At 43.0% G+C, this 24,642-nt stretch overlaps 1 protein-coding gene across 2 annotated transcripts; it reads left to right on the forward strand.

Moving 5' to 3' along the window:
- Positions 1–390: 390 nt before the first annotated feature.
- On the forward strand, positions 391–23,523 carry C5H4orf36 (chromosome 5 C4orf36 homolog). 2 transcript variants are annotated; one of them, XM_034772131.1, is made up of 4 exons: positions 391–459; positions 17,915–18,058; positions 20,659–20,813; positions 22,579–23,523. In XM_034772131.1, the coding sequence occupies exons 2-4, from the start codon at positions 17,994–17,996 to the stop codon at positions 22,710–22,712; spliced, it is 354 nt and encodes a 117-aa protein (XP_034628022.1). In that variant the 5' UTR covers positions 391–459; positions 17,915–17,993; the 3' UTR covers positions 22,713–23,523. The 2 variants fall into 2 exon arrangements, with proteins under 2 accessions (XP_034628022.1, XP_034628021.1); XM_034772130.1 differs by lacking the exons at positions 391–459; positions 17,915–18,058 and adding an exon at positions 18,738–18,856.
- The last annotated feature ends 1,119 nt before the right edge of the window (positions 23,524–24,642 follow it).

The raw sequence follows: 24,642 nt of genomic DNA on the forward strand, positions 1-24,642 counted from the left end.
TGTCACCCATAAAACCATCACTTTGCAACACAGCCCTGGAAAATAATTCATGCTACAAAAATGCTTCAGATGCCATGTGATGATATTTTACACATCATTGTATTGTCTCTCAGCACAATGCCCCAGATCCTCAAAGGTATTTTGGCTCTAACTTTGCTTTCATGTTATGCCATCCTTACAGCCAGCCACACACAGTTATCTCCTGGGGAAGGGGCTTCCAGGGGATCAGATGGCGAGAGCTTATGATGCTTTAATTCTGCTCTCCATGCTAAATAGCTTTGAGGTTCCACCGCTTTCATCCTTACCATGCTATGCAAAAGATGGGGTGATGGATGCATCTCTTTATGTACATTTACAGTCCTGTAAATTGGATTTCAAATCTTTCTCCTTAGGTAGCAAGACTCAGCACATCTGTGATGCTGTCGACAGTGTCATGTATGATGAATAATTTTACATTATGTGAGTATGAATTATTAATTAAATCCACCTGTTAAATCCATAGGTTGAAACTCACACAGGTACGGAGGACCCATGCAAGGCCCTCAGCACTACTTGAATCTCACATTGCCCCTCTGTGATTGCCCTTCTGCAAAGTGATGCCTCTGAACCCCAGCATACCAAAAAGAGGAGTTCCAGGAGGGCCTGAAATAGGCTGGCACAGAACTGGGGACTGTGGAAGGGGCTATGCTGCATAAATACATCCTGCCACCCAAAAAATTTAGGGAACTCAGGATGCCTATAGGGCCTGATCCAAAACACATTGAAGTCAATAGATAGATTCCTATTGATCTTTGTGGGCTTTGGGTCATACCCTTACTGTAGCCCCATGGCCTGTCCATAGGTTGAGGAGGATGCATTGTGCATCTCCACCAATCCTCCACAAAAGGATGAGGCTGAATGTCTCCCTAAGGAATAACTTAACACAGTGGAAGCACACAGAGGGATTCCAGTTATCACAAAAAGAAGCAAAAACTCCAAGTAGTTTGCTATTGTCAGTTCTCCAAGGAAACCGCCGCCTGCATGCCACACAGGTACACTGAGGGGTGGATTAACTTAAATGTTGAGTTAGGAATGCTTCGCTCTTTGCCGGAGAAGGCCTGAAGTGAGGAACACAAGAAACACACAGGAAAGGAAAGAAGACTAGAAACAAAGGAGATGAGACACTACAGTTAATGACAGTTAAAATAACACACAGCTTCAATTTTTATGTTAAGGTCTGTTTTTTGTATTGTGGCTAAAGAACTTAACTGATTTGGCAATACGTTTCCCCAAAATGTGAAGAGGGAGATGTGGAGACTGATTTATTGTCCTGTAGGGGTGCAATTAGTACATGAATTATAGGGGCCTAACACAAGCCTCATTCCTGGTGTTGTTGAAATCATTGGGAGTTTAGCTACTGGCTTTGCTAGGAGCAGGACAAAGTTCAATGTGGAATAATTTCATAAAATAACAATGTTTGAAAGGTTTCATAATGTATTTGTAGGAACAACTGATCACACTGGGAATTAAGGGTTAATTTGGCTTCAATCATGCTACTTGAAGAAGGCGGCTTTTCTCTGGTCATACCTGGCAAAGGGATGGGGGTGATTAAAGTGTATTTGCAGAAATGTGAGAGGAGGCCACCTGGTGTTCAGGGACATCTTCCGTAATCTTATCACAAACCCAGAATAAACTAACCTTGGTGAAAAGAATATTAAGCTTGTGTTTTCCAAAGAGACAGTGAGTGTGTCTAGGTGAGACGGTGTTACTTGTCTGCCTCTGAAAGAGCATTATAAACCCTATGTTCATAAGAAATACATTTTAATCAACAGTGTTGAGAACATGTTGCAAATGTAAAGAGAGAGCTGGGAATAGGGTAAGATAAAAACTTAGAGTTAGTCACGGCCAGAAAATAGTCTAAGAGCTACATGACAGAGCTTCCAGTCTCTCTCCAGCTGGTTTATAGCAGAAAACAGCCAGTCACCAATGAAGCAACTGTGTCAATGTGGGTTTGTATATATGAAGATGTGGATACCTTCTTGTAACAAAAGAAAACTACCTTGAATTCAGAAAAAATACTGGATGAATACTGAATTTCTGAAGAATCCAATAGCAGCCTGTAGGACACTCAGTGTTAAAAGTAGAATGTAGTATGTCTTATTACAGACTCCAGAATATTATGTCTTGAATTATTTGTGTGAAAGAACACTAGTTAAGTGTGTTGTAAGGTGTTTTAAGGTAGTAATGTCAGGCTTGCAATAACGTTTCTGGAAAGTTTAAGACTATTTAGCCTGAATTTCAAGAGACTGTTTTTGCCCTTACAAGCTGAACCTTGAGGAATAGTTATTTTCACCAGATTTATGCAGAGATCTGGGATTTGTTTTCCCTCAACTTGTGCTTAATTTTAAGTCAATTGAAGTCAGTTGGACATGCTTAAATGCATTGCTGAATAGGGATCAGAATTAGGAAGCTGTAAAAGGGCCGTCTCCCAGATCTGATAGTTTTGTGATCAGACTCTCTGTTTAGATACTTGGCTTTTCAGCAGCATACACACTAGTGACGAGTGTGCTCTTTAATTGCTAGTAATATGTCCCTTTATTATGTAGCTAAAGAAGGCTATAAGAAAGAGGCAATATTTCAGTGAGTTATTACCTAGCTTCAGGAATAAGGTGTGCATTTACAAATTAGAGCTACAAATACTAAACTAGAGACTTAAGCATCCAAGTATCATGTAAATAAACACTTGCAAATTAATCTGGAAGTTCATGCACACAAATGGGGAAAATATTATGTAACGTTATCAAAGGTAAGGCAGACATGATTTTATTTTATTACCACACAAAAATAATATAGCTGCATGACAGCTGTAAAAATTTCCCATTATTTCAGATCACTGTATCCAAAAGTGAATGAAAATATTTTTATTTTGGAATATGTTTTGTTTTTGTATTGCATACCTCCTTGAAAAAACAAACAAACAAAAAATATACTGGCACGATCAATTGAGATGTCTGTGCACGTAACACACACGTACACACCCACCCCTGTGTGCCACATCCTGAAAATGGATCTGCTCAGGTGTATCCCTGCATCTGCACAGATTCAGTTTCCACACTTTTTCTTTTATCTCACATGGCCTTTTGTAAAACCTCTCAATTTTCAGTACAGGACAAGCCAGTTCTTAATTGTTTTCATAAAACAACTTCATGATAGGAGAAAGCCACCTTTGGTCATGTGGCCCCCCACAAAACCCTGCCCAGTTCTTCAATGTCACCTTCAGCAGGAGAAAAAATACGCTTGTGCCTTTTATACATCATTAAAAAGGCTTGAAGTGTTATAATTTAAAAAACAAAAGGGGTGGGTTTTGCTTACTTGATATAACTTTAAAAATCAGAAATAGGGCCTGATTATGGCATAAGGCATTATAAGCCAGTGCTCAGGGTCCCAGCTTTTGGACTCATGTGATGACATCAAAATGTCATTTCTCCCGTTAAAAACAAAAAATTGCTAGCCATTTTGGCTGTGGAAAAATATTTGAAAGCGTGACCCGAGTGTAATCCATGCAATGATGTCTGCCCAAGTCTGCAGACACCTAAAACAATAGCTCTAAACTGCCTTATGCTCCTCACAGGCGTGTAAACTGCAAGACACAATGTTCAGGGGAGATGAGGAATCTGCCATCTCCACCAGCCAAAGACTCTGTGTGTGGTGGGAGGAGGCAGGCCCGATGTCCACCTAAGCAGATACATTCGCTGTTGGGGTGAGTACTGGGGATCCCACTGCTGTCCCTAGGGGAAAAGGGATCCAGGCTACTGCCACTGATGCTCACGAGGGGAAGGAAGCCCCGTTGCCACTTTTGGCAAGGAGGAGGAAGCCTCAAGTCACTGCCTCTCTGGGCAGGAAAGTCGGGTTGCCGCTGTCAACCCAAGTAGGGCTGGAGCTACGAAGCTGGTGTGGAGCCACCAGAGGCCCTGTATTGTGGCATGTCTACAACCCCAAAATCCCTTAATCTAGCCCTGCCTGGGAGGCTAAATGACAGTTACAAATGCTCAATTTTATCATGCGTATCATGATAGTTGGAGTTTTTCCTAGCGCTCAGACTACTGGAATAATCAGGTTAGTCCCTGATAAACTCAGCTTGCTTTCTAAATACGTTTCCAGCCCTATGAAGGCTATGAAGAAAAGATTAAAAATGTGAACCCCAAACCCTCTGACACCAGAAGACCAATAAAAAGAACTCAAGATTTATTATTTCTTTAATCTCATGATTTTCAAGGCAGTCTTATGATTTTGAGTGGGTGGGGGCTGGCTCATGATTTTCAAATACTTGAGCTTGAATATATTGAAATTATGACAACAAAAGAGAGAAGAGAGTTAAAGCTGAATAATTGAGTGGGGAAGGGATTTTTACTCAGACAACATAAAACTACATTTTGTTTATTTTTGCTCAAGTGTGTTAATTCAAATGCCTGATTAACACTTGGCAGAAATAATATGTTTGTTATTACTATAACACCCCTCTCACTTCAGTTAAGGGGAGAGCTCACAATATGCATCTCATGAAACCCCCAAGAAGTCCTCCAGCAAAACCAGGGAAGAACAGATTTGACACTCCAGATAGTTCTACGTAAAAAAACAAACAAACCAAAAAACCCCTTTCAGGCAGTCTTTATAATAAACATAGAGAAGCCAAAAAATGGTACCAACTCAATATTTTGCAAGCCACCTTTAATTCCCAACTTAAGTCTTGTATTAAATGTGTGGGGTTTTTTTTTTTTAAATAAACACATGGGAGGAAAAACACCAGAAAATGCCCAGGTTCCTTTATAGGGACTTTTAACGGAGTTCACATCTGTTCATTCTGTCTGCTGTACATTCCAGCCTACATCACTTTCCTGTTCATGTTCTCTGTGGTTCAGTTCTTGATTGCTCATGTACACGGCAGGATAAGTGTCTCTTTTTTGGTGTGGTTACACACCATGTGGGAAGATAGGATGCAAACAATAAATGAAGTGGTAGCTGAATATAGACCCCCAGAGAGAGCCCTGCTGTAAACATGGTGAGGACTGGGAAAGACTTGGCCTTGAAGTAGATTTTTATGTGGACTTTTGTTACCCTTGAAGGGATGGAGTTTTGGTTTAACTGGAGGGCCAGCCAATGAGAGAGGAAGACTACTGACCAGAGGAGAAATTGAGGCACCGCCACATCATGACAGCAAGAGGCGGTTTCCTAGCCTGCTTCTTGTGGTCTCTGCTTTTCTAGTCAGACGTACAAGTTCTTTCAATTAGTTTATCAACAATTTCATTGATGATATCCTGTTCAAGCATGATTTAGTGCCTATCTGTTCAAAGACTACATTAATGTCTCTTTGGCTGGATGTATGCTACAAAATTTTGAGGGCATACGAGGTTATATTGTGTTGCTATTTTTCTTCCATTTCCCATCTTATCTTCTGTTTTTATAGTTTTCTTTACACAGTGCCAGTTTCAAGAGATACAGATGGCAGTATTATTCCTGCCAGTTTCAAGTGCAGAATTGTATAATTGAATAATGTGTGCATGCTCTGCTGAGCAAAGCTACTCAGGTGTCTTTCCCCGTGAGGAATTTCATCCCTCCTTTCCAGCGAAGGAGCAGCACCACTTAGGAAAGCAATATTCCCTGTGCTGGAGAGACACTGACAACCAACAAATCCCTCTCCTATCTATCTCATAACTCAGCTGGAAACTCTGGAATTAATCCTTATGCTGAACCTACTGTTCCTTTATGGTTGATAGCCTTTTACCACCAGTTAAACGGGGCAGTTAGGCATGGCACTTCACAGAAAAGGGCATTATAAATAGTACTTAGAAGTGGAAAAGATCTATTGCTGTTATTGAGAAAGGATGGTCTTGTGTTAAAGAACTGGACTGGGACTCAGAAGATCTGGGTTTTGTTCCTAGCTTTCACACAGACTTTGTGTGTCTTTGGACAAGTCATTCTCTCTCTTTGTGCCTCAATTCCAATCTTCTGCTTGTATGTTCTAACTCTTTCTGCCACGCTTTGTCTGTCTCACCTATTTAGAATGTAAGCACCTGAGGTCAGGCCTGGTCTACACTGGGGGGGGGAGGTCGATGTAAGATACGCAACTTCAGCTATGGGAATAGCGTAGCTGAAGTCGATGTATCTTATTTTGACTTACCTCCCGTCCTCATGGCGCGGGATCGATGGCCGCGGCTCCCCCGTCGACTCCGCTACTGCCGCTCGCCTTGGTGGAGTTCCGGAGTCGACGGGAGCGCGTTCGGGGATTGATATATCGCATCTAGACGAGACGCAATATATCGATCCCCGATGATCGATCGCTACCCACCGAACTCAGAGCTGTGGGCCAATGATTTTGGCTAGGGTCTCTAGCTGCTAATGTAATGCAAATAATAAGCAGTATTTGTTCATGAAATCCATCCCACCTTTCCATCCTCATCATGCAGGATATAGTCCCCAGACAGAGGACATATCAGTAATTAAACTGGTACTCCATTCTGTCTGAGTTTTCTTTTGTCCTTGTAGTCTCTCAGGAGAAAAATATTTCTTTAGCAGAACTCGTTTCCTAGCAACATGGGAACTATTGTATTGGCAGCTATTAAACAGGTAGGAGTATATCACAGACCTTGTAAACTGCTTGCATTAAATTGCTAGAAAATAAACTAATAATTTATTAACCATAATTTGTGCCCAATAGTTTCTTGGGGACTTGGGAAACTAAAGACAAACTCATACCTATTTTTTTGTCCACTTGCACCCAAAGGTATTTTTGTACAACATTATTAAATATCGGTTTCCTCCTGTTTAAGTTTCAGATTCACATACAGAGTGCTAAGGGATTACTGGGGGCACATACTTATTACAAAAAGATTTTACTTTGACCAGACTCATATAAAATCTCAGTTACAGTTGGGGAAGGGAGTGGGAAAGGATGGCTGTCCTACAGATTCTGATGAACTGCTGTGTCTTTTAATTCCCACTGCTCTACCAGGGAAATATTATCATTGGTCTCTGATGTGTCTGCAGACTGGTGATCATGGGCTGTGCCTAGCACACAAGAATTGTCATATCAGCTCAGGCCAGTGGTCTGTCTAGTTCTGTCTCCAACATTGGCCAGTACCAGCTGCTTCAGAGGAAGGTCCAAGAAACCCTGGAGTAATCTTCCCCCAGAGAAAGCTTTTTCCTGACCCCCATTAATAGGGTGACCAGATGACAAAGATGAAATATCGGGACGTGGGGGCGGAGCAAAAAAAAAAAGCGCCCTCTTCCCCATCTCCACCCAACTCTCGGCTCCGACCCCTGATACACCCCCAGCTCCCCCATCCCCTTGGTCCCGGGCCCAGCCTAGGCGCCGAGCTGTGCAGCCGAGCCGCGCTCCAGGTCCCTCCTGCAGCTCCCAGCCCAGCCACTCCTGGGCTCCGTCGCACCGGCCCCGCAGCAGAGGCTGCTCCGCTCTGCCCCGCCTGGGACACTCGCCCGGGCAGCCCCTCTCCGGCCGCGGGGAGCTCGGGGACCCACCCGGGCAGGGGGCGAACCAGGGAGCCAGGCCCGGCCCCTCCCGGCAGGAGCGTGTCCTTCCCATGCGTGTCTCTGCCCCCCGCCTGGGCCCTGCCCGCTCTGCGCTGCCCCTGGACCCACCACGCTGCCCTGGGGGCTGCAGGGCTGGAGCAGCCTCCACGCTGCACTCCCACCCCGGTCATGGCCCGTGTGCAAGCCTGGGAGGGAGGAGGAATGCCGCCTGTTTGGGGAAGAGGTGGGGATTTGGGGAGGGATCCAATGGGGCAGTGAGGGGGCGGGGCTGGGGGCGGGGCCAATGTGGTGATTTGGGGAGGGATCCAATGGGGGAAGGAGGGAGCGGAGTCGGGGCTGGGGGGGCGAGAGCCCCTCCGGGCTCCGCCTGTGAGCCGGAGTGGAGGGCAAAATTGCTTGTTTGTCCAGTGTCCCGACCGATGTTCAAACACGGGACAAACAAGCAAATATCGGGACAGTCCCGATCAAATCGGGACATCTGGTCACCCTACCCATTAATAAGGGGTTGGTTTATGCCCCGAAGCACACTTTGCTACAGCAGATATTTAACGCAGCTGACCTTGTCCGTGCCAGTAGGCCAACAGTCCGCAATACGAGTTTGAGAGAAAAGGGGTGCTCGGTTAATATTCAAAGTCAAACAGGGCAGCTTCTGTAGTGGAGACATATCTTTGTTAACAAGAGTGAGGCCCATCTAACCCTCTGTTATATTTGGACCTTCCATAGTAAAAAATATTGCTCACATGGCAAAGAATTTGCACCTGCAGAGGCTGCACAGTGTGCTATAGAAATCCAGAATTATAGTTTGAAAACTAGGCACTGGTGAGCACTCATAAAAAAAATGAATTAGATGGCTCTGCTAGTCCTTGAGGAGACTTATTTTTAAAGCTCAATCAGCAGTCATTCCTTCTGGAACCTCACCTTTACTGCTTGCAATTATTTTGACATACTTGAGCCTTTTTTATTTTAAATCCATAAAAATAACCTTACACACAATTTGCATGTATTTTTATGGTGTTGTAACTGTTGGCAGAGACATTATTAATGGCATCCTGATCATAGGATGCAGGAGTAACTACTTGTTGTAAAAGCTGAAACAGCACTTGTCTCCCCCGAAGAGAAGAAAAAGAAAAACAAGAATTCCAAAACACCTGAAACTGCAGCCAGAGGTTCACCAGAGTTCAATACCCCCTTGCCTTTATGCCATGCTCACAAAGATCCACACCAGAAGTGCAGCAAACTTTTTCTTTGGGTCAATGCTAGAGGGAAAGTCCCAAAAAACAGGTATGCTGTCATTTTCGAAGGCTTAGTAGGATGGATGAATAGATACATGTGTATGTTTACAAAATATGTGTCCTGCAGTCTCCTAAGTGTTAACTAAACATACAAGTTTGCTGATGTTGGTACTGAATAGTTCTCAGGGAGAGGTCATAGTGACCAGATTTAACAGGAAAATGTGACCAGTCTGAGAAGTTGGAGCTCTGGGGCCAGCTGGAGAGTTGCATTGCATCCTACAGAATGCCAGGGTTTTTAATATCAATCCCTTGACTCATAAAGCCTGAATCTGAGTGTTAACTAAGTAGTCACAACCCATGGAGATCCTATCCCTTCCCAAACAACCTCCCCACGCCCACTTACTGGCAGTTGTCTTCTTAGGGAGAGGCCCAGCAACCAGAAATTGCCCCTCCCTGCTGGCAGAGCCGTCCGTCCTATCCCCTTTCTGGGCATCTTCAGAAGGATTCTCCTACATTCTCTCTTCATTGGGGGATGGGGGATTGGCACATTGCCCTCCTCTCTCTCTTGCGGAGGCATCTGGAGACTTATCTTTTGTTGGTCTCTGTCTTTGGAGGTGCAGGGGTGTGCGGTTTCCTGCCTTCCTTAGGGTCCCCCTGTTTGTCCCTATCCTGCAATAACCCCATGTGCTCCCTGCCCATTCTGCAAAGTCCCACCCCCACACAAATGTATCCATCCTTCCACTCCCCTATTATTGCAGTGCATTTCATGCAATAACAACCCCCTAAAAGGTCTGGGTCCTGAGCAGAGATGGTGCCCTGCAACCAAATTCCCTACCATAGCTGTTGTTCTCTTGCTTGAACAATCAACCTGCTAAGGACCTTACCCACCCATAGGATGCATAAAAAATATAAAGAATAAAATAACAAAAAACATTTCTGGCAGGCAAAACATCTCTCTCTCTCTCATCTCAGGACATTGGCCAGGACTCTTTTTTGGTATAAAGCCAGGACTGTTTTAGGGAAACCAAGACTGCTGGTGACTCAGCAAAGAAGCAAACATTTACAAAATTTGCATTACTCAAGCCAGTGGGAAATTCAAGCTCTTTTTTTAATATCAGAAGCTGCCAAAACAGATCTCACTTCTGCACCCATCAGGTCAGATCCTTAGCTGGTGTAAATTAGTGCAGTTTAAATAACATCAATTTAGATTATATCAATTTAGACTACTGGAGGCTCTGGCCCAATTAGTTGAAAGGGTGCAGTATCAAGTCCATAGAAGGTAATACTGTATTCAGAATGAGATCACTGCATCATCATCTCACTAAACATTGCTCCAATTTTTATATTTGGTTGTGGGAATGTTGTCTTAATTTCACTGGAATCACTGCTTATTTACACTGGTGTAAGTGAGAGGACAGGCAGGTGAACAGTATTTCTTCTTCTTCTTGATTAGTCTCAGATCAGATACCTCAGTTTCCTCTGAGTCATTTTCCCCCGATGCATGGACAAACTTCCCAAAACAGAACTGAGCTGCTTCAGCAAATGAGGGGAAATAATCCTCATACAAAACACTAATGAGAGGTGTGCTGCCACCACATATCTATGTCTGAGCTTTGAAAGGCAGAGTGCCACAATCATTTCTCAGTTTTGGATGTACTCCAGAAAGCAAAAGTGACCACAAAACTCTGTCAGGGTCAGACTCAGTGCAGCTCTTTGGGGGGTTGTAACGGTAGCCGATGAGCATTCATCTTGGGCCTCCAGTGAGAAAAGAACCACAAAAGGGTGCTGGCACCCCCCAGGCTTATGGGAGTTCCACTCCGAGAAATTGTGGGACAAGTTAGAGAGATCTGCCACTTCCTTCATCTTCAATCAAAGTCATGAAAGCTTAAGGCTGGACATCAGGGACAAGGGATTTATTTAAGGTCAGGCACACACCATCAATAATCACTTTTGAAAATGCTGGTTTAAAACGGTGTCCAATATTACTTAATACAATATAAGGAAAGAGTTTCCATAATAACCCTAGCCCAGAGGCAATTAAATAAGCCACTCAAGGAATCTGACTGCACCTAGGGCCATACATGCAATTATTCTGTCCCCAAGGCTGTGGTGATGACAGAAAATCACATGCTGATAAATGCAACGTGCTTGGTATATTTTATATGTGAAGGGACTCTGGCGGACACAAATCCCTCTCTAGAGCCTGGGAACACAGACAATTGAATGAGCCAGAGAAGAATCTGACCATTTCCTGTGCAACGAGGGCCAAATATGTAATTACTTTGTGAATTATATAAGAAAAAAATTGTTAAATTCTGCAGCCAGCCAACATATCTAACTTTTCTAAGAGCACACGGGCAGGCTCTTAGACTGTATAAAAAGCTTTTTATACAATCTAAAATTCATTGATCCAGTTTTCTTCTTACCTCTCCCTACATACACTGCTGCATTTCCTTGAAAGATTTAAAATCCTAATGGCCTAAATTCTGCAAACCCTCCTGCTGATTATGGAATAGAAACAATCCCAGGCGACCAATCACAGCTAATCAAAACACTTCAGATTTTGAATAGAGAGTACTGAATACTCTCTCAGTGAACTGTTCACAGTTAGCTCCTACAACTTAAAAAAACCCCACTGGGTAGATATGAATAATGAAGAAATATGAGGAGCTCACAATCCGCTCAGACATTCCATGAGCAGAAAAAGATGCTGAATTCATCAAGGAAATTATTTACTCTGCTGTAATAGTGAAAAACATTTATAGGGCCTTCTTTTTGTGACCACATCTGCATATGCAATTTGCCTAATTGCTCACTAACTGCACAATTTACTCACATAAATGCCCCAAAGTGTGGTAACTTCATGACACAAAATTTGTATACACAAAAAGGAGGCCCTTTATAAATTTACTATAAAATGTATATGTGCCATTATTACCATAATGTTCAATGACAGTAATAAACCTTTTAATCATATTTTTGCCTAATCTTAAACCTCATACCACTTCAATAGCTTTGTTGGAATATTGTTTTGGTTTGTTTCGTGATTAATAAAACTGCAGGAGAAAAATGGCTTCCTGGTTTCCTTTTTGGCCAAAAATGGAATCCCACAGAGATAAAAATCTTTGATGTAATGGAAAGTTTTTGCCATTTAAATCAACTGATAAAATATTCTGTTTTTCTTCTCTTGAACTTTGCCCATATGAACTGTCAGGCTTCCTATCTTTTCTGTTAGAGACTAGTGTACAGTTTCTTATTTCCTGTATTCAGTTGCTTTATTTTGTAACTCCTGTTGCACACTACTTCATCTTCCCTTGTATTTTCCTGCAGAATGGGAGCTGCGGCCGGCCCTGCCTGCGGACAGTCAATGTAAACAAACTGTCTCGCGTCCCACCAGCGGATTACCCTGACGTGCCGCAGGTTGCCCACCACTGCCTTATGGGCTACTTGAAGTATCTGGAGTGAATCCGTATGGGAATAAGCTATTCCTGTATAAGGCACCTTTATACTGATATAACTGCAGTCACACAGCAGGATTATACCATTTTAATTATCCCGGGATAGTTAACGTTGTACATTTTTTGTCCTCAAGTCTTTTTCTATTAGTGTAAAGTGCTGTAATCCAAAGTACCACTGGGTGGAAGTAGTGCTTGTGTTTGCTGCTTACTTTCTTGCATTAACAATGAAAATACCATCATGTGCATGACCTTTGGTAAACTCATTTTATTTTGAGCGAGGCTTCTGCCAGGCAGATTTCATCACACGCTCTGCTTTCATCAAGGATTGATCTCTGGGAACAAAGCATTTCCAGAGCTGTATGGCACTAGGAGGCTCTGCACATGGAGAGACTGAGGGCAATACTTGGCCCTCAAGACAAGAATTCTATTTGCAAGCGCTCTGGCAACTGAACTGAATGTAATTAGAGTTGATTCCCATCGGTATCCTTTGTAGTGAAATGCCAAAAGAAACATTGTATGTTCTTTGTTTTAAATCTGTAAATTAGGGATTGAGCTAAATTCTAGCACTGAGCTGAATGTTTTGAATTACCACAGAAACAGAGACACTGAGGTGTCTGGCTATGAGAAAAGAGTGAGTGTCGGAGAAATATTTTCTTTAGCTGGCATGCCATTCACTTTTTCCAGTACTGCTGTGGTAAATGTCTTCATAGTCCCTCCTGAGAATTAGCACTGGTCTAACAACCCATTCGGGGGTTCAAATATTATATTTCACTACACTCCTGGTGTATGTAAAACTGCTTTATACTTGTCTGTGCTTACTTGAATTGCCGTTGCGTTGTCTGTTTACTCAGTTGTGTTAAGTCCTTCTGGAGTTCTCGTGAGATCATTTGGGCTGTGTTTTTCAAAATCAGCACCTACAGGACACACCCAAGTTAGGCTTCATCTGCAATTGGAGCTGAGGCTGTGATTCCCAGCTTGATTAGCCATACTCATGCTACCTTTCATCAAGCTGGTGCACTAAATATAGGCGTGTGGCAGCTGTAGCACGGGCAGCGGTGGCACAGGCTAGCTGCCCGGATTATGTATCAACAGAGTCCAGGAGAGTTTGTACTTGGTGCAGCTAGCCAGTGCTTTGGCTCACTACTAGCCCAAAGCTGGTGGATATTCCAATACTTAGATTTAGCAAGCCAGCACAAAACAGCTTCTATAATACCTCACTGGTTACCCAGAAGCCAATAACACAGTTCCCATAAAGTAACCCAGCCTCAGGCCTCCACCCAGACACCCAAGTCAAATATGATGAGGATTACTGGAAATCTTATTCATCATATAAAAAAGTTCTACCAATCCGAAAGGATCAGACACATTACCTCCCAGGTCAATGGATATTCCAGATCTTATCCAAATACACACTTACAGCCAATTCTTATTAATTAAACTAAAATTTATTGAAAAAGAAGAGAGAGAATTGGTTAAAAGAGCAGTATACATACAGACATGAGCACAATTCTTGAGATTCAGATTCAGAGCAGAGATGGTGAGCTCTGTAGTTGTGAAAAGTTCTTTCATAATTAATGCATGGGTTATAGACCAATTTTCATATTCAAGCTTAGAACTGGGATCTCAGCCTTACAACTTAAGCTTCGCCTGCATGAAGCATCAAGCAGGTCTGAGATGACAGGATCAGGACCCAAGGTCTTTTATACAGTTTTCTAGCAGCCACTTGACATACAGTCCTGGGTGAACAATAGGCTTTTGATGTAACCTTCTGTTTCCTAAACCTCACTGGTAATTAGCTATATGGATTAATATAAAATCATTTATCCATTAGGCAGTTTATCACAAACTTTAAAGAGACATATAGACAATGACATTATTGCACCCAAGATTCATCTAAATGTTAATATTCCCTTTTGATCTCTGAATCAATAGCTATAGTGACAGACAGGAACTGTCTGTTTACATGGCTAGCATCTAAGATATAAGTAAACACACACAATTAGTATCACCTTTAATTCTCCAACAACACAGGTTTGCACTTCAAAGTTCTAGCCTGTCTAGCACGGAATGGCCCTAAATACCATTCAGATACTTTCTAACATGTCTCTAAAGGTTGCCTTTGCGTTATTTAGCCTGCAAGCTGCTTAACACTTTCTGGCCATGTGTCACACTTTGTATAAGATCCATTGCAATTATACAACAGTAGTAGCAACAATGATCTGCATCATTATATTTTAGTTAGACAGTGCCACAGTATGGAAGCCTCAAAGCTTGACAAGTAGCCAGTTTAGCAACTGTAGTAACTAAACAAGAAACTAAATATGAGAGTTCCAAAGTTGACCATAAAACTATGTGTTTGCAAATCCTTATCCTACCTATATCTATCTAAACTAAAGATTTTATACAGCCACCCATCACCATAGTATATGCGCACCTGCTACGTAAAATCAATAGCAATTGCAAAATCCCTAGTGGCCTTCATAGAATCTCTGGCACTTCTCCCCTCTTGGGATCAGTTGCACCTGTACAGGCAAAACTACTTCTAATGCTTGTTTGCATGCAAATATCGGTTTTATGCTGGCTGGTTTTGAAAATTTTGCCTGTGGTATTTAATATATACACGCAGTTCTGGGCTATTCCGTTTTAAAACTAATTGACCTTTTTAAGTGTACAAGGGATAGTCTGTGTTCCTGAGTCACAAGCAGGGCCGAGAAAAGCATTAGCAAAGAAAACCCAAGAAGACTATGAATTTACTTGTCACTTACTCTCCAAAGCTTGACCACAGGGAGGCTGCTCCCATTCTCTCCCTCCCTTCTGGTTGCAGTATGGGGAGGTCCTAAACACAGCCATTCAAGCTGGTCTCAGTCACTGACTGCCTCTCTCTGTCTATCAATGAAAGTGTTGCCTGGTGACGCTCCACAAAGCCCATTATTACATCAGCAAAAGAGATGTCAGGGATCCGTGTGTGTGCTGGCATGTGGTTGCCTTACATTTCCCTAAGGCTTGGAGTGAAATGCATCCTCTAAAGTAAACCAAGGGAGGCTCCAGGATCAGGAACAACACTGCCTTTGTGGTGCTCTATTTGTGGATTAGTGTGCGAGTAAGCAACAAACACAAAAATTCATTGCAAAGAGACAAAACAGGTAGCTGGTGGTGTCATACTGAAGAGGGATCCGTTAGCTGCATTAGCAGTTTACTCAGTGGGAAGTTCAAATGCAGTTGCAGCGGGGCCATGCGGCCTTATTTTTATTAACTATTTACATCTTCTCTAAAAATCCTCACAGGAAGGCTGTGGGGTGTTGAAATGAGCAGGTTAAGGGGTCAGTGGCTTTGTGATCTACAGCTTTCTTGCATCCCCAAGCTTCAGCTGTAAGTTTACTCCATAATTTGTACTCCATTTATTATTACTCCCATTAGCCCTTAATACGGTCAAATCAAAAGTTAATTTAAATAATTCTTGTCGGTCATTTTGTAGGAGTGAGACTCAGGACTGAGACTAAGAGGGGGTTGGGTTGGTGGAAACACTTTTGATATTATCAACATGGGGAGGTAATTTAAAAAAATGAAAAATAGGACAATTTCAAGCCCTGCAAAATGAAATCAATGAACATTTAAAAATATTTCATGACATTTATTATTTTTGTTTTCATTTTTCGACCGGCTCTGCTGACCTGCAAGAGGGCAGGGCAGTGAGTCAAGTCAAGGTAGAGATTCCTATAGCAACAGAAACACTCTCCAGTTGCTCTCAATGGAATGGTTTATACTTGTTCTTTTGTTTTCTTTAATGTAAAATAAGTCATCTAGATTGAAAGGGCCTGATCCAAAGCTCATTGAAGCCAATCATCAAGTCCGTGGGGCTGGATGCGCTGCATCCGAGGGTGCTAAAGGAGTTGGCGGATGAGATTGCAGAGCCATTGGCCATTATCTTTGAAAACTCATGGTGATCGCGGGAGGTCCTGGATGACTGGAAAAAGGCTAATGTAGTCCCCATCTTTAAAAAAGAGAAGAAGAAGGATCCAGGGAACTACAGGCCAGTCAGCCTCACCTCAGTCCCTGGAAAAATCATGGAGCAGGTCCTCAAGGAATCAATTCTGAAGCACTTAGAGGAGAGGAAAGTGAACAGGAACAGTCAGCATGGATTCACCAAGGGCAAGTCATGCCTGACTAACCTAATTGCCTTCTATGATGAGATAACTGGCTCTGTGGATGAGGGGAAAGCAGTGGATGTGTTATTTCTTGACTTTAGCAAAGCTTTTGATACGGTCTCCCACAGTATTCTTGCTGGCAAGTTAAAGTAGTATGGGCTGGATGAATGGACTATAAGATGGATAGAAAGCTAGCTAGATTGCTGAGCTCAATGGGTAGTGATCAATGGCTCCATGTCTAGTTGGCAGCCGGTATCAAGTGGAGTGCCCCAAAGGTCAGTCCTGGGGCCGGTTTTGTTCAATATCTTCATTAATGATCTGGAGGATGGCATGGCCTGCACCCTCAGCAAGTTTGCAGATGACACTAAACTGGGAGGAGTGGTAGATATGCTTGAGGGTAGGGATAGGATACAGAGGAACCTAGACAAATTAGAGAATTGGGCCAAAAGAAATTTGATGAGGTTCAACAAGGACAAGTGCAGAGTCCTGCACTTAGGAAGGAAGAATCCCATGCACTGCTACAGACTAGGGACCGAATGACTAGGCAGCAGTTCTGCAGAAAAGGACCTAGGGGTTACAGTGAATGAGAAGCTGGATATGAGTCAACAGTGTGCCCTTGTTGCCAAGAAGGCTAACGGCATTTTGGGCTGTATAAGTAGGGGCATTGCCAGCAGATCGAGGGACGTGATCATTCCCCTCTATTCAGCATTGGTGAGGCCTCATCTGCAGTACTGTGTCCAGTTTTGGGCCCCACCCTACAAAAAGGATGTGGAAAAATTGGAAAGAGTCCAGTGGAGGTCAACAAAAATTATTAGGGTGCTGGAGCACATGACTTATGAAGAGAGGCTGAGGGAACTGGGATTGTTTAGTTTGCAGAAGAGAAGAATGAGGGGGGATTGGATAGCTGCTTTCAGCTACCTGAAAGGGGGTTCCAAAGAGGATGGATCTAGACTGTTCTCAGTGGTATCACATGACAGAACAAGGAGTAATGGTCTCAAGTTGCAGTGGGGGAGGTTTAGGTTGGATATTAGGAAAAACTTTTTCACTAGGAGGGTGGTGATGCACTGGAATGGGTTACCTAGGGAGGTGGTAGAATTTCCTTCCTTGGAGGTTTTTAAGGCCCGGCTTGACAAAGCCCTGGCTGGGATGATTTAGTTGGGGATTGGTCCTGCTTTGAGCAGGGGGTTGGACTAGATAACCTCCTGAGGTCCCTTCCAACCCTGATATTCTATGATTCTATGATTCAATGGAATGGACTCCCATTGACTTCAGTTGGCTTTGGATCAGGGCCAAATGGCAGGTTTTGCTTCATGTGCATAGAAATGGTAAGAGTAAAATTGAAACAGGGGTTGGAGACTTTGTTCATTCTACTCTTTTTGATCTCTTCAGAATCAAATAATCCAAAAACTGCAGGCAAGACTGACAAATACAACTCTGTTAATTCCTGGAGCAGGTTTTCCATTTGTTTACATTTAATTCTTCCACTTAATGCACTGCAAGTAAATGCCCAGGTGGAATGGGGTTTCCTGGCTAACAATCTCTTCTGTTACAGGTGAACAGGGAGCAAAAGAGGATAGTGTGCGTCTGTTTCTGACATGTCTGTGTAAGTGAACTGCATCCACTGATCTACCATGGAATATGATTTTCACAGAAAGAGGACAGTAAAATCGGTCTTACAAGCAAGCTGTTATAAAGTGTAAGTGCTGGTTACTACATCCCACAGTCAATACACACAACAGTGGTCACTAGTTTTTATACAACTATAGTCTGTTTATTATTATATTGTTAATATTAATTAAGAGATGGGGGCCAGACAGTCCCTGCTCCAAAGAGTTTACAGTCTAAGTAGACAAAGCGTGGGAGGGGATCTGAGGCACAGGGAAGGGAAATGCCTTGCTCATGGTCACACAGGCTATGTCTACACTGCAATAAAGAAGTGGGCTGTAGTCCACGAAAGCTTATGCTCTAATAAATTTGTTAGTCTCTAAGGTGCCACAAGTACTCCTGTTCTTCTTTTTGCGGATACAGACTAACACGGCTGCTACTCTGAAAACTGCAATAAAAGACCAGTGGCATGGCCACAGCTGGGGGAGGGTCTCAGAGCACAGGCTCGAATGTCTACACTACTATTTTTAAACCCGCAGCCTGAGCCAGCTGCGAGATTCAGTGTCATGAGTTTTGTATCGGAGTGTAGCCCTGATAGAGCTAAGACTAGAACTTAGGTTACCTGACACCCAGTATAGAGTCCTGCCCACTAGACTATTCTGCCTCTTAACAGTTCTTCAGCCTTTTAAAAGTGGATTAAGTGCTTGTGAAAAGTGCCAGATTGCTGGCACTGGGAAATAGAGTCCTCTGTCCACAGAACCAGGTGCTGAATGGATACTGGCTTCCTTAGCTCACACATACACAGCCATGTGCACCATGTACATTCTTTTGGACTTAAAATTCAAGCCAAGTGGGAAGAAAGTATGTACTGGATTGTAACTTACTGCAGGTAAGGGGATATAAGAAATTCCAGCTTATATATTTTGTATTGATTGATAGAAAAATGTATAATGACATAAAATAAGAGGCATAAATGTAAACACAAGAGAGCAGAGTTAAGGCTGAGCTTTGAACTTCAATCTTGCATTTCCTGACCTGAGTGCCTGAGTTCTCAACCTTAAAGTTTCAGTATTAGCCCTTGTTTTTAGGGTTGCTCCCCTGTTACTCAGAGTTAATTTTAGAGAGCATCTTTTGAACAAGGGAAGAAATGGGACAAATCACACCATTTAGATGCTTTTGCCTTTTACATGTTTTCATCGTTTCTCTTGCTAACAAATTATTTGCATGTATTAAGACATCAATCTTCTCCTAACTGGCCCTGCAGCAAAATCCTAAGCAATGGCTGGAGTGAGCCTCCCTCACCTGCTCCTCTTCTAACAGCCTGAAATGGGATAAGGATGGAAGCTGCTGTAGCCACTTCCCTGCCTCTGCTCAGAAGCTGGTGGATTGGTGTGTGGATGAGTACACCTTCCCCAACTTACTCCTGATCTTAAAGGAAGGATGGTCCAGTGGTTAGGGTACTAGCCTGTGACTCAGGAGGATGCAGGTTTGTTTTTTGCTCTCCTACAGACTTCTTGTGCGGACCTGGGCAAGTTACTCTGGGACCCACATCCCCAAACTGCAAAATGGGGATAATAATATTTCCTCCTCATGGGATGTTGTGAGAATAAGTATATTAAAAAATTGTGGGGCACTCAGACACTATAATAATGAAGACCTTATAAAATAGACAGACATACCTGTCCCCCTAAGCCCTACAACAGGGGTCAGCAACCTTTCAGAAGTGGTGTGCCGAGTCTTCATTTATTCACTCTAATTTAAGGTTTCACACGCCAGTCATACATTTTAACGTTTTTAGAAGGTCTCTTTCTATAGGTCTATAATATATAACTAAACTATTGTATGTAAAGTAAATAAAGTTTTTAAAATGTTTAAGAAGCTTCATTTAAAATTAAATTAAAATGCAGAACCCCCCAGACCGGTGGCCAGGACCCGGACAGTGTGAGTGCCACTGAAAATCAGCTCATGTGCCGCCATCGGCACGCGTGCCATAGGTTGCCTACCCCTGCCCTACAATGTGGGAACAAGTAAAGAGCCCCCCCCCATATAGGTGAGCTGTTCTGCACATGAATGGCTCCAACCCCCTGAATCCTGCCTTCTGTATCTGATGGAAACTTAGGCTGAATGTGGGGGTCCCCAGTGACAAAAATGGGCTGTACTTTTCTTTTTGTGTTTAGGAACAAACCGATGCATACTGGGATCATCTGCCATCATATATTTTAATAGGTCCCTGCTAGCGGGGGCCAAAAAAAGGGTGGCTTTGGAGGGAAATTTTTCTTCTTCTCACTGTTCAATGAAGGAACAAAACAGGGCTAAATTACTGTCAGGAATTCTATTTAACTTTCATAAATAATACGAACTAAATTATGTCTGACTTTCTCAGATTGTGTTTTTCTATTAATCATGGCATGAATGAGGGAACAGACTGACTGATCACACTAGTTTCGAAGCCTTTCTTTCAAATTTTTATTAATTCTTCTAACCTTTTTCAAGATGCTTTTATTTTTATACAAGACTAGAGACGCTCCCTCTGGTGGCCAAAATAACACCTCTACATAGACAAACATGGGTGTCATTTGAAATCGCTAGCCTTGCTCTAGAAAATGTTCCACAGGTGACCTGAACACTCTGTGGATTTTATGTTTTCATTGCTGTACAAGCCACTCGTTCATGACATTTTTGTTGTCACAGGGCAGATGCTGCAGAACTTGCTTTGCTGACAAGGCGTTTGTGCCAGGAAATGGGACAGACAAACCTGCCTCTCCTTGAAGACATCCCTTGGTGTCACATTTTAACTCTGCGGCCAGCTGTCACTGTTGAAAGCAGGCTGATCCCATCAGTACAGAGTAAGTTTTCTGGTCTGCTTTTGTTGCCCTTTTTTTTTTTTTAATTCAGTGTGCCATTTTGAGTGGGAATTGAAACGGCAAAACCAGCTAAATTGCAAGTAATGGTCTTAGCTCCGCTTTTAAATTTAAAACAAGGGAGGTAAGTAGTCTGCACTCTGCTCAGAAAATCATGAAGAAAAAGCTACTGCACAAGACAGAGGATAAAATGTGAGTTCTAGCAGCTGTTACCCCTGCCCCCACAACATTGTAGGGTTGTTTAATAATATACATTTTGTTTCATGAACAGTGTGACCCTTTCTCCTCAAAGTCAGCATATGTCTTAAAATCTTCACTATACCTTTGTTCAACAGCAAATTGTTTAGGATCCTGATTTTCACTTGGTCAAGCAATTAACTTGGGGGGAGGGATAGCTCAGTGGTTTGAGCATGGGCCTGCTAAACCCAGGGTTGTGAGTTCAATCCTTGAGGGGGCCACTTTGGGATCTGGGTCAAAATCAGTATTTCATCCTGCTAGTGAAGGCAGGGGGCTGGATTCAATGACCTTTCAGGGTCCCTTCCACTTCTATGAGATAAGTATATCTCCATATATATTAACTTTTCAGGGCTGAAAGGTTTTACATTTACCATTGTTATCTGTCTTCTGAAGTGCCTTCCAATCTCCTTGGTTTGGTGAATTTCAACAATAATGGTAACAGAGGGTCCTGTGGCACCTTTGAGACTAACAGAAATATTGGGAGTATAAGCTTTCGTAGGTAAGAACCTCACTTCTTCAAATGAAGATGAAGAAGTGAGGTTCTTACCCACGAAAGCTTATACTCCCAATATTTCTGTTAGTCTCAAAGGTGCCACAGGACCCTCTGTTGCTTTTTACAGATTCAGACTAACACAGCTACTCCTCTGATACTTAACAATAATGGTCTTTCAGACCCTTGCCACTGACTGCCTTTGCGGTCTTGAGCAAGTCACTTTACATCTGGAAAATGAGGATAATACTTATCCGCGCTGGGGGGAGGGCAGGGTTGGGGATTACTTAGTGTTTGGAAAGTACTAAATAATAATACCACCTAGCTTTTATAGAGTGCTTTTCATCAGTAGATCTCAAAGTGCTTTACAAAGGAGGTCAATAGCATTCTCTCCATTTTATAGATGGGGAAACTGAGGCACAGGGATGGGGAGTGACTTGCCCAGGGTTATCAAGCAGGCCAGTGGGAGAGCCAGAAATAGAATTCAGGTCTTCTGAGTCTCAGGCCAGTACACTATCCGAAGTGCTAAGACATCAGAGGGAGGGGAAATAGAGGGATGGGGTAATACCCCGAAGATTTAAATGATTACATTTAAAAAAGTTAATTAAATTAAAATGGCTTGATTGACAGCCGCGCCAAGCTCATGCTCAGACCAGCTAAGGGGAGTGGAGGCCAAATCTGAGCCATCTCAATTTTGTTAGTTAAATCTTCTAAAAATAGTGTTAGAAAAATGCCTGATGGAAAAAAATATCAAATTGAAACTGATCTCAGATGGAGTGTTAGCTGTGTGGATATGGCTACCCCATGTATAGCCATACTTTTTAATAACCAGTCATTGCTTCTACTTGTAATGAAAATCCTCAAGAGAGCTGGTTAAAAATATTCAAATGGATAAAATAGCCAACAACATGAATGGGAGTGGCATTCTATTTTACCTGAGAGAACCCAAAATTGGGGTTTATATTAAATATAAGTTGTGCTGTAAGGAGATTTCAGTACATTTTTTTCTCTCTCTCTTCATAGCATTAGAGGCTGAAAGGATGTTTGAATCCAAAAGATTGAATAAGATTGACCTTGAAAACAAGACTGCGCAGCAAACTGAGTCTGACCTGAAGGGCAAGAGAATTGGTGCAAGGAGGCCACTTCCACCCTTCTGATGGCCTCATTCTAGGCCGAGATCTTTGAAGCCCTGGCTCCAGTCTCACTCAGGTTTCTTACTCAGTTAGAACTCCCGTCAGTGCCAACAGTGCAAATCGTGGTCTCACTTTGCGCCATTGTAACAGATCATCGCCAGCAAAAACCGACCTTCAGAAAAATTCTGCTGTGAGTAAGGACTTCAAGAATTGGCCCGTTACTTCCAGGAATCCTCGTGACTCAACACTTACCTGCCTAGCAAGGATGAGCTGCCACATACAGCTCAGTTTGGAATACACAGGAAAGCTGGATGTAGGCGATGACTAGGTCATGAATAAATTCTATCCTTGTACCAGTCCCTTCACAACCATTTTACATTGTTTCTATTATAAAGCTCCCAGGATGAATATCCTAATGCATCATGAATGGGTTAAGTTCATGATTGACAGAAAAGATACAAGTTTATTAATCAATAATTTAAAAGGGAATTAGGTACCTAAACACCTTCGGGGATCTGGGCCTTTGTACTTTTAGGTATTTTTTCCAATTCTAGAAGAAGCAATGAAGCTAACAGCCACGTTGCCAGTATTTTCTTGAGATGTAAAATGAATTGTCCATGTTTTTGTTTTTTTATTTTTGGTAACAAATTGGGTGTGGGGGGGAGAAAAATATCTTGCAAAAACATTCAGAGTCCAAAAAAAGTTTATAAAGTAGCATCTAGAACGGGTGGGCAACTTTTTGGCCTGTGGTCCACATCGGGGTTCTGAAACTGTATGGAGGGCCGGGTAGGGAAGGCTGTGCCTCCCGAAACAGCCTGGCTCCTGCCCCATATCCACCCCCTCCCTCTTCCCGCCCCAGACTGTCCCCCACAGAACCCCTGACCCATCCAACCACCCTGCTCCTTGTCCCCTGACCGCCCCCGCCCCTAACTGCCCCCCCAGAACTCCACCCCCTATCCAACCACCCCTGCTCCCTGTCCCCTGCCGAAACAACCCCCCCGAGCACTGTGACGCCAAAACCACCCCCTCCGAGCGCCACGCCACTGAAACAAACAAAAAAACCCTTGAGCACCGCCCTGCCAAACCAAAAACAAAGCACACCAAACCCCGAGCTCCGCCCCGCCATCCGAAGACTGGCCGCCCCTTACAAGGTGCCGCCCCAAGCATATGCTTTGTCGGCTGGTGCCTGGAGCCGGCCCTGCCCCCGGGCAAGCCCCAGAACAAGCAACAAGCTACTTAAAGAAATTAATAGGCAATTACTACACAAAGAAGCTGATTAGGCTTGCTGGGTGCCACCTTGGCAGCCTTCACCTCAATACCATCATTTTATTTCCTAAAAAGCCCAAAATGCTGCATCCACTGGTTAAGTCAAAACAATAACTAGCATTTTTTCTGACTATATTCATTTGCTTTACATTAACTACACTACCCATTGACAACTCCATTCCTGAAATATATTTAGTCTTCATTTTTGATTCCTTTCAGAATGGTGCATTGTTCTACAATATGACCTAACTGTTCAATCTCTCTTCCCTTTCTCATGATCTATCCTGAATTGTTCCATCACACGTGTAGACCTGGCTTCACATAAGTAACTTGCCTAATTTCTTAGTGGGCATAATTGTGAAGGTGAATGGAAGGTTAAGTTGCAAATAGGGGCTTGACAAACAGTATGTTGGAGTCAGGATGTCTGTGCTAGCTAAGATAAGCACCAACACCTTGATGCTAGGGACTATGGCCAAGATAAAACTGGAATGTAAAGATCAGGTTCCACGGGAACAGCACATGGACAGAGCATGCTGCACAGGGATTGGTTCCTGCGAAGTAAGAAAGCCACTCCAAAAATATGTGGTGTAATGTAGAGCTAATACAATGTAATGTGTATAAAGGAAGAGGTTGTCTGTAATTCTGAATGTGTGGTATGCCTGGGCTCTACCCATCCCCTCTGCTTGAG

Source organism: Trachemys scripta, chromosome 5 (genome assembly GCF_013100865.1).
Source record: "Trachemys scripta elegans isolate TJP31775 chromosome 5, CAS_Tse_1.0, whole genome shotgun sequence".
Lineage (NCBI taxonomy): Eukaryota > Metazoa > Chordata > Testudines > Emydidae > Trachemys > Trachemys scripta.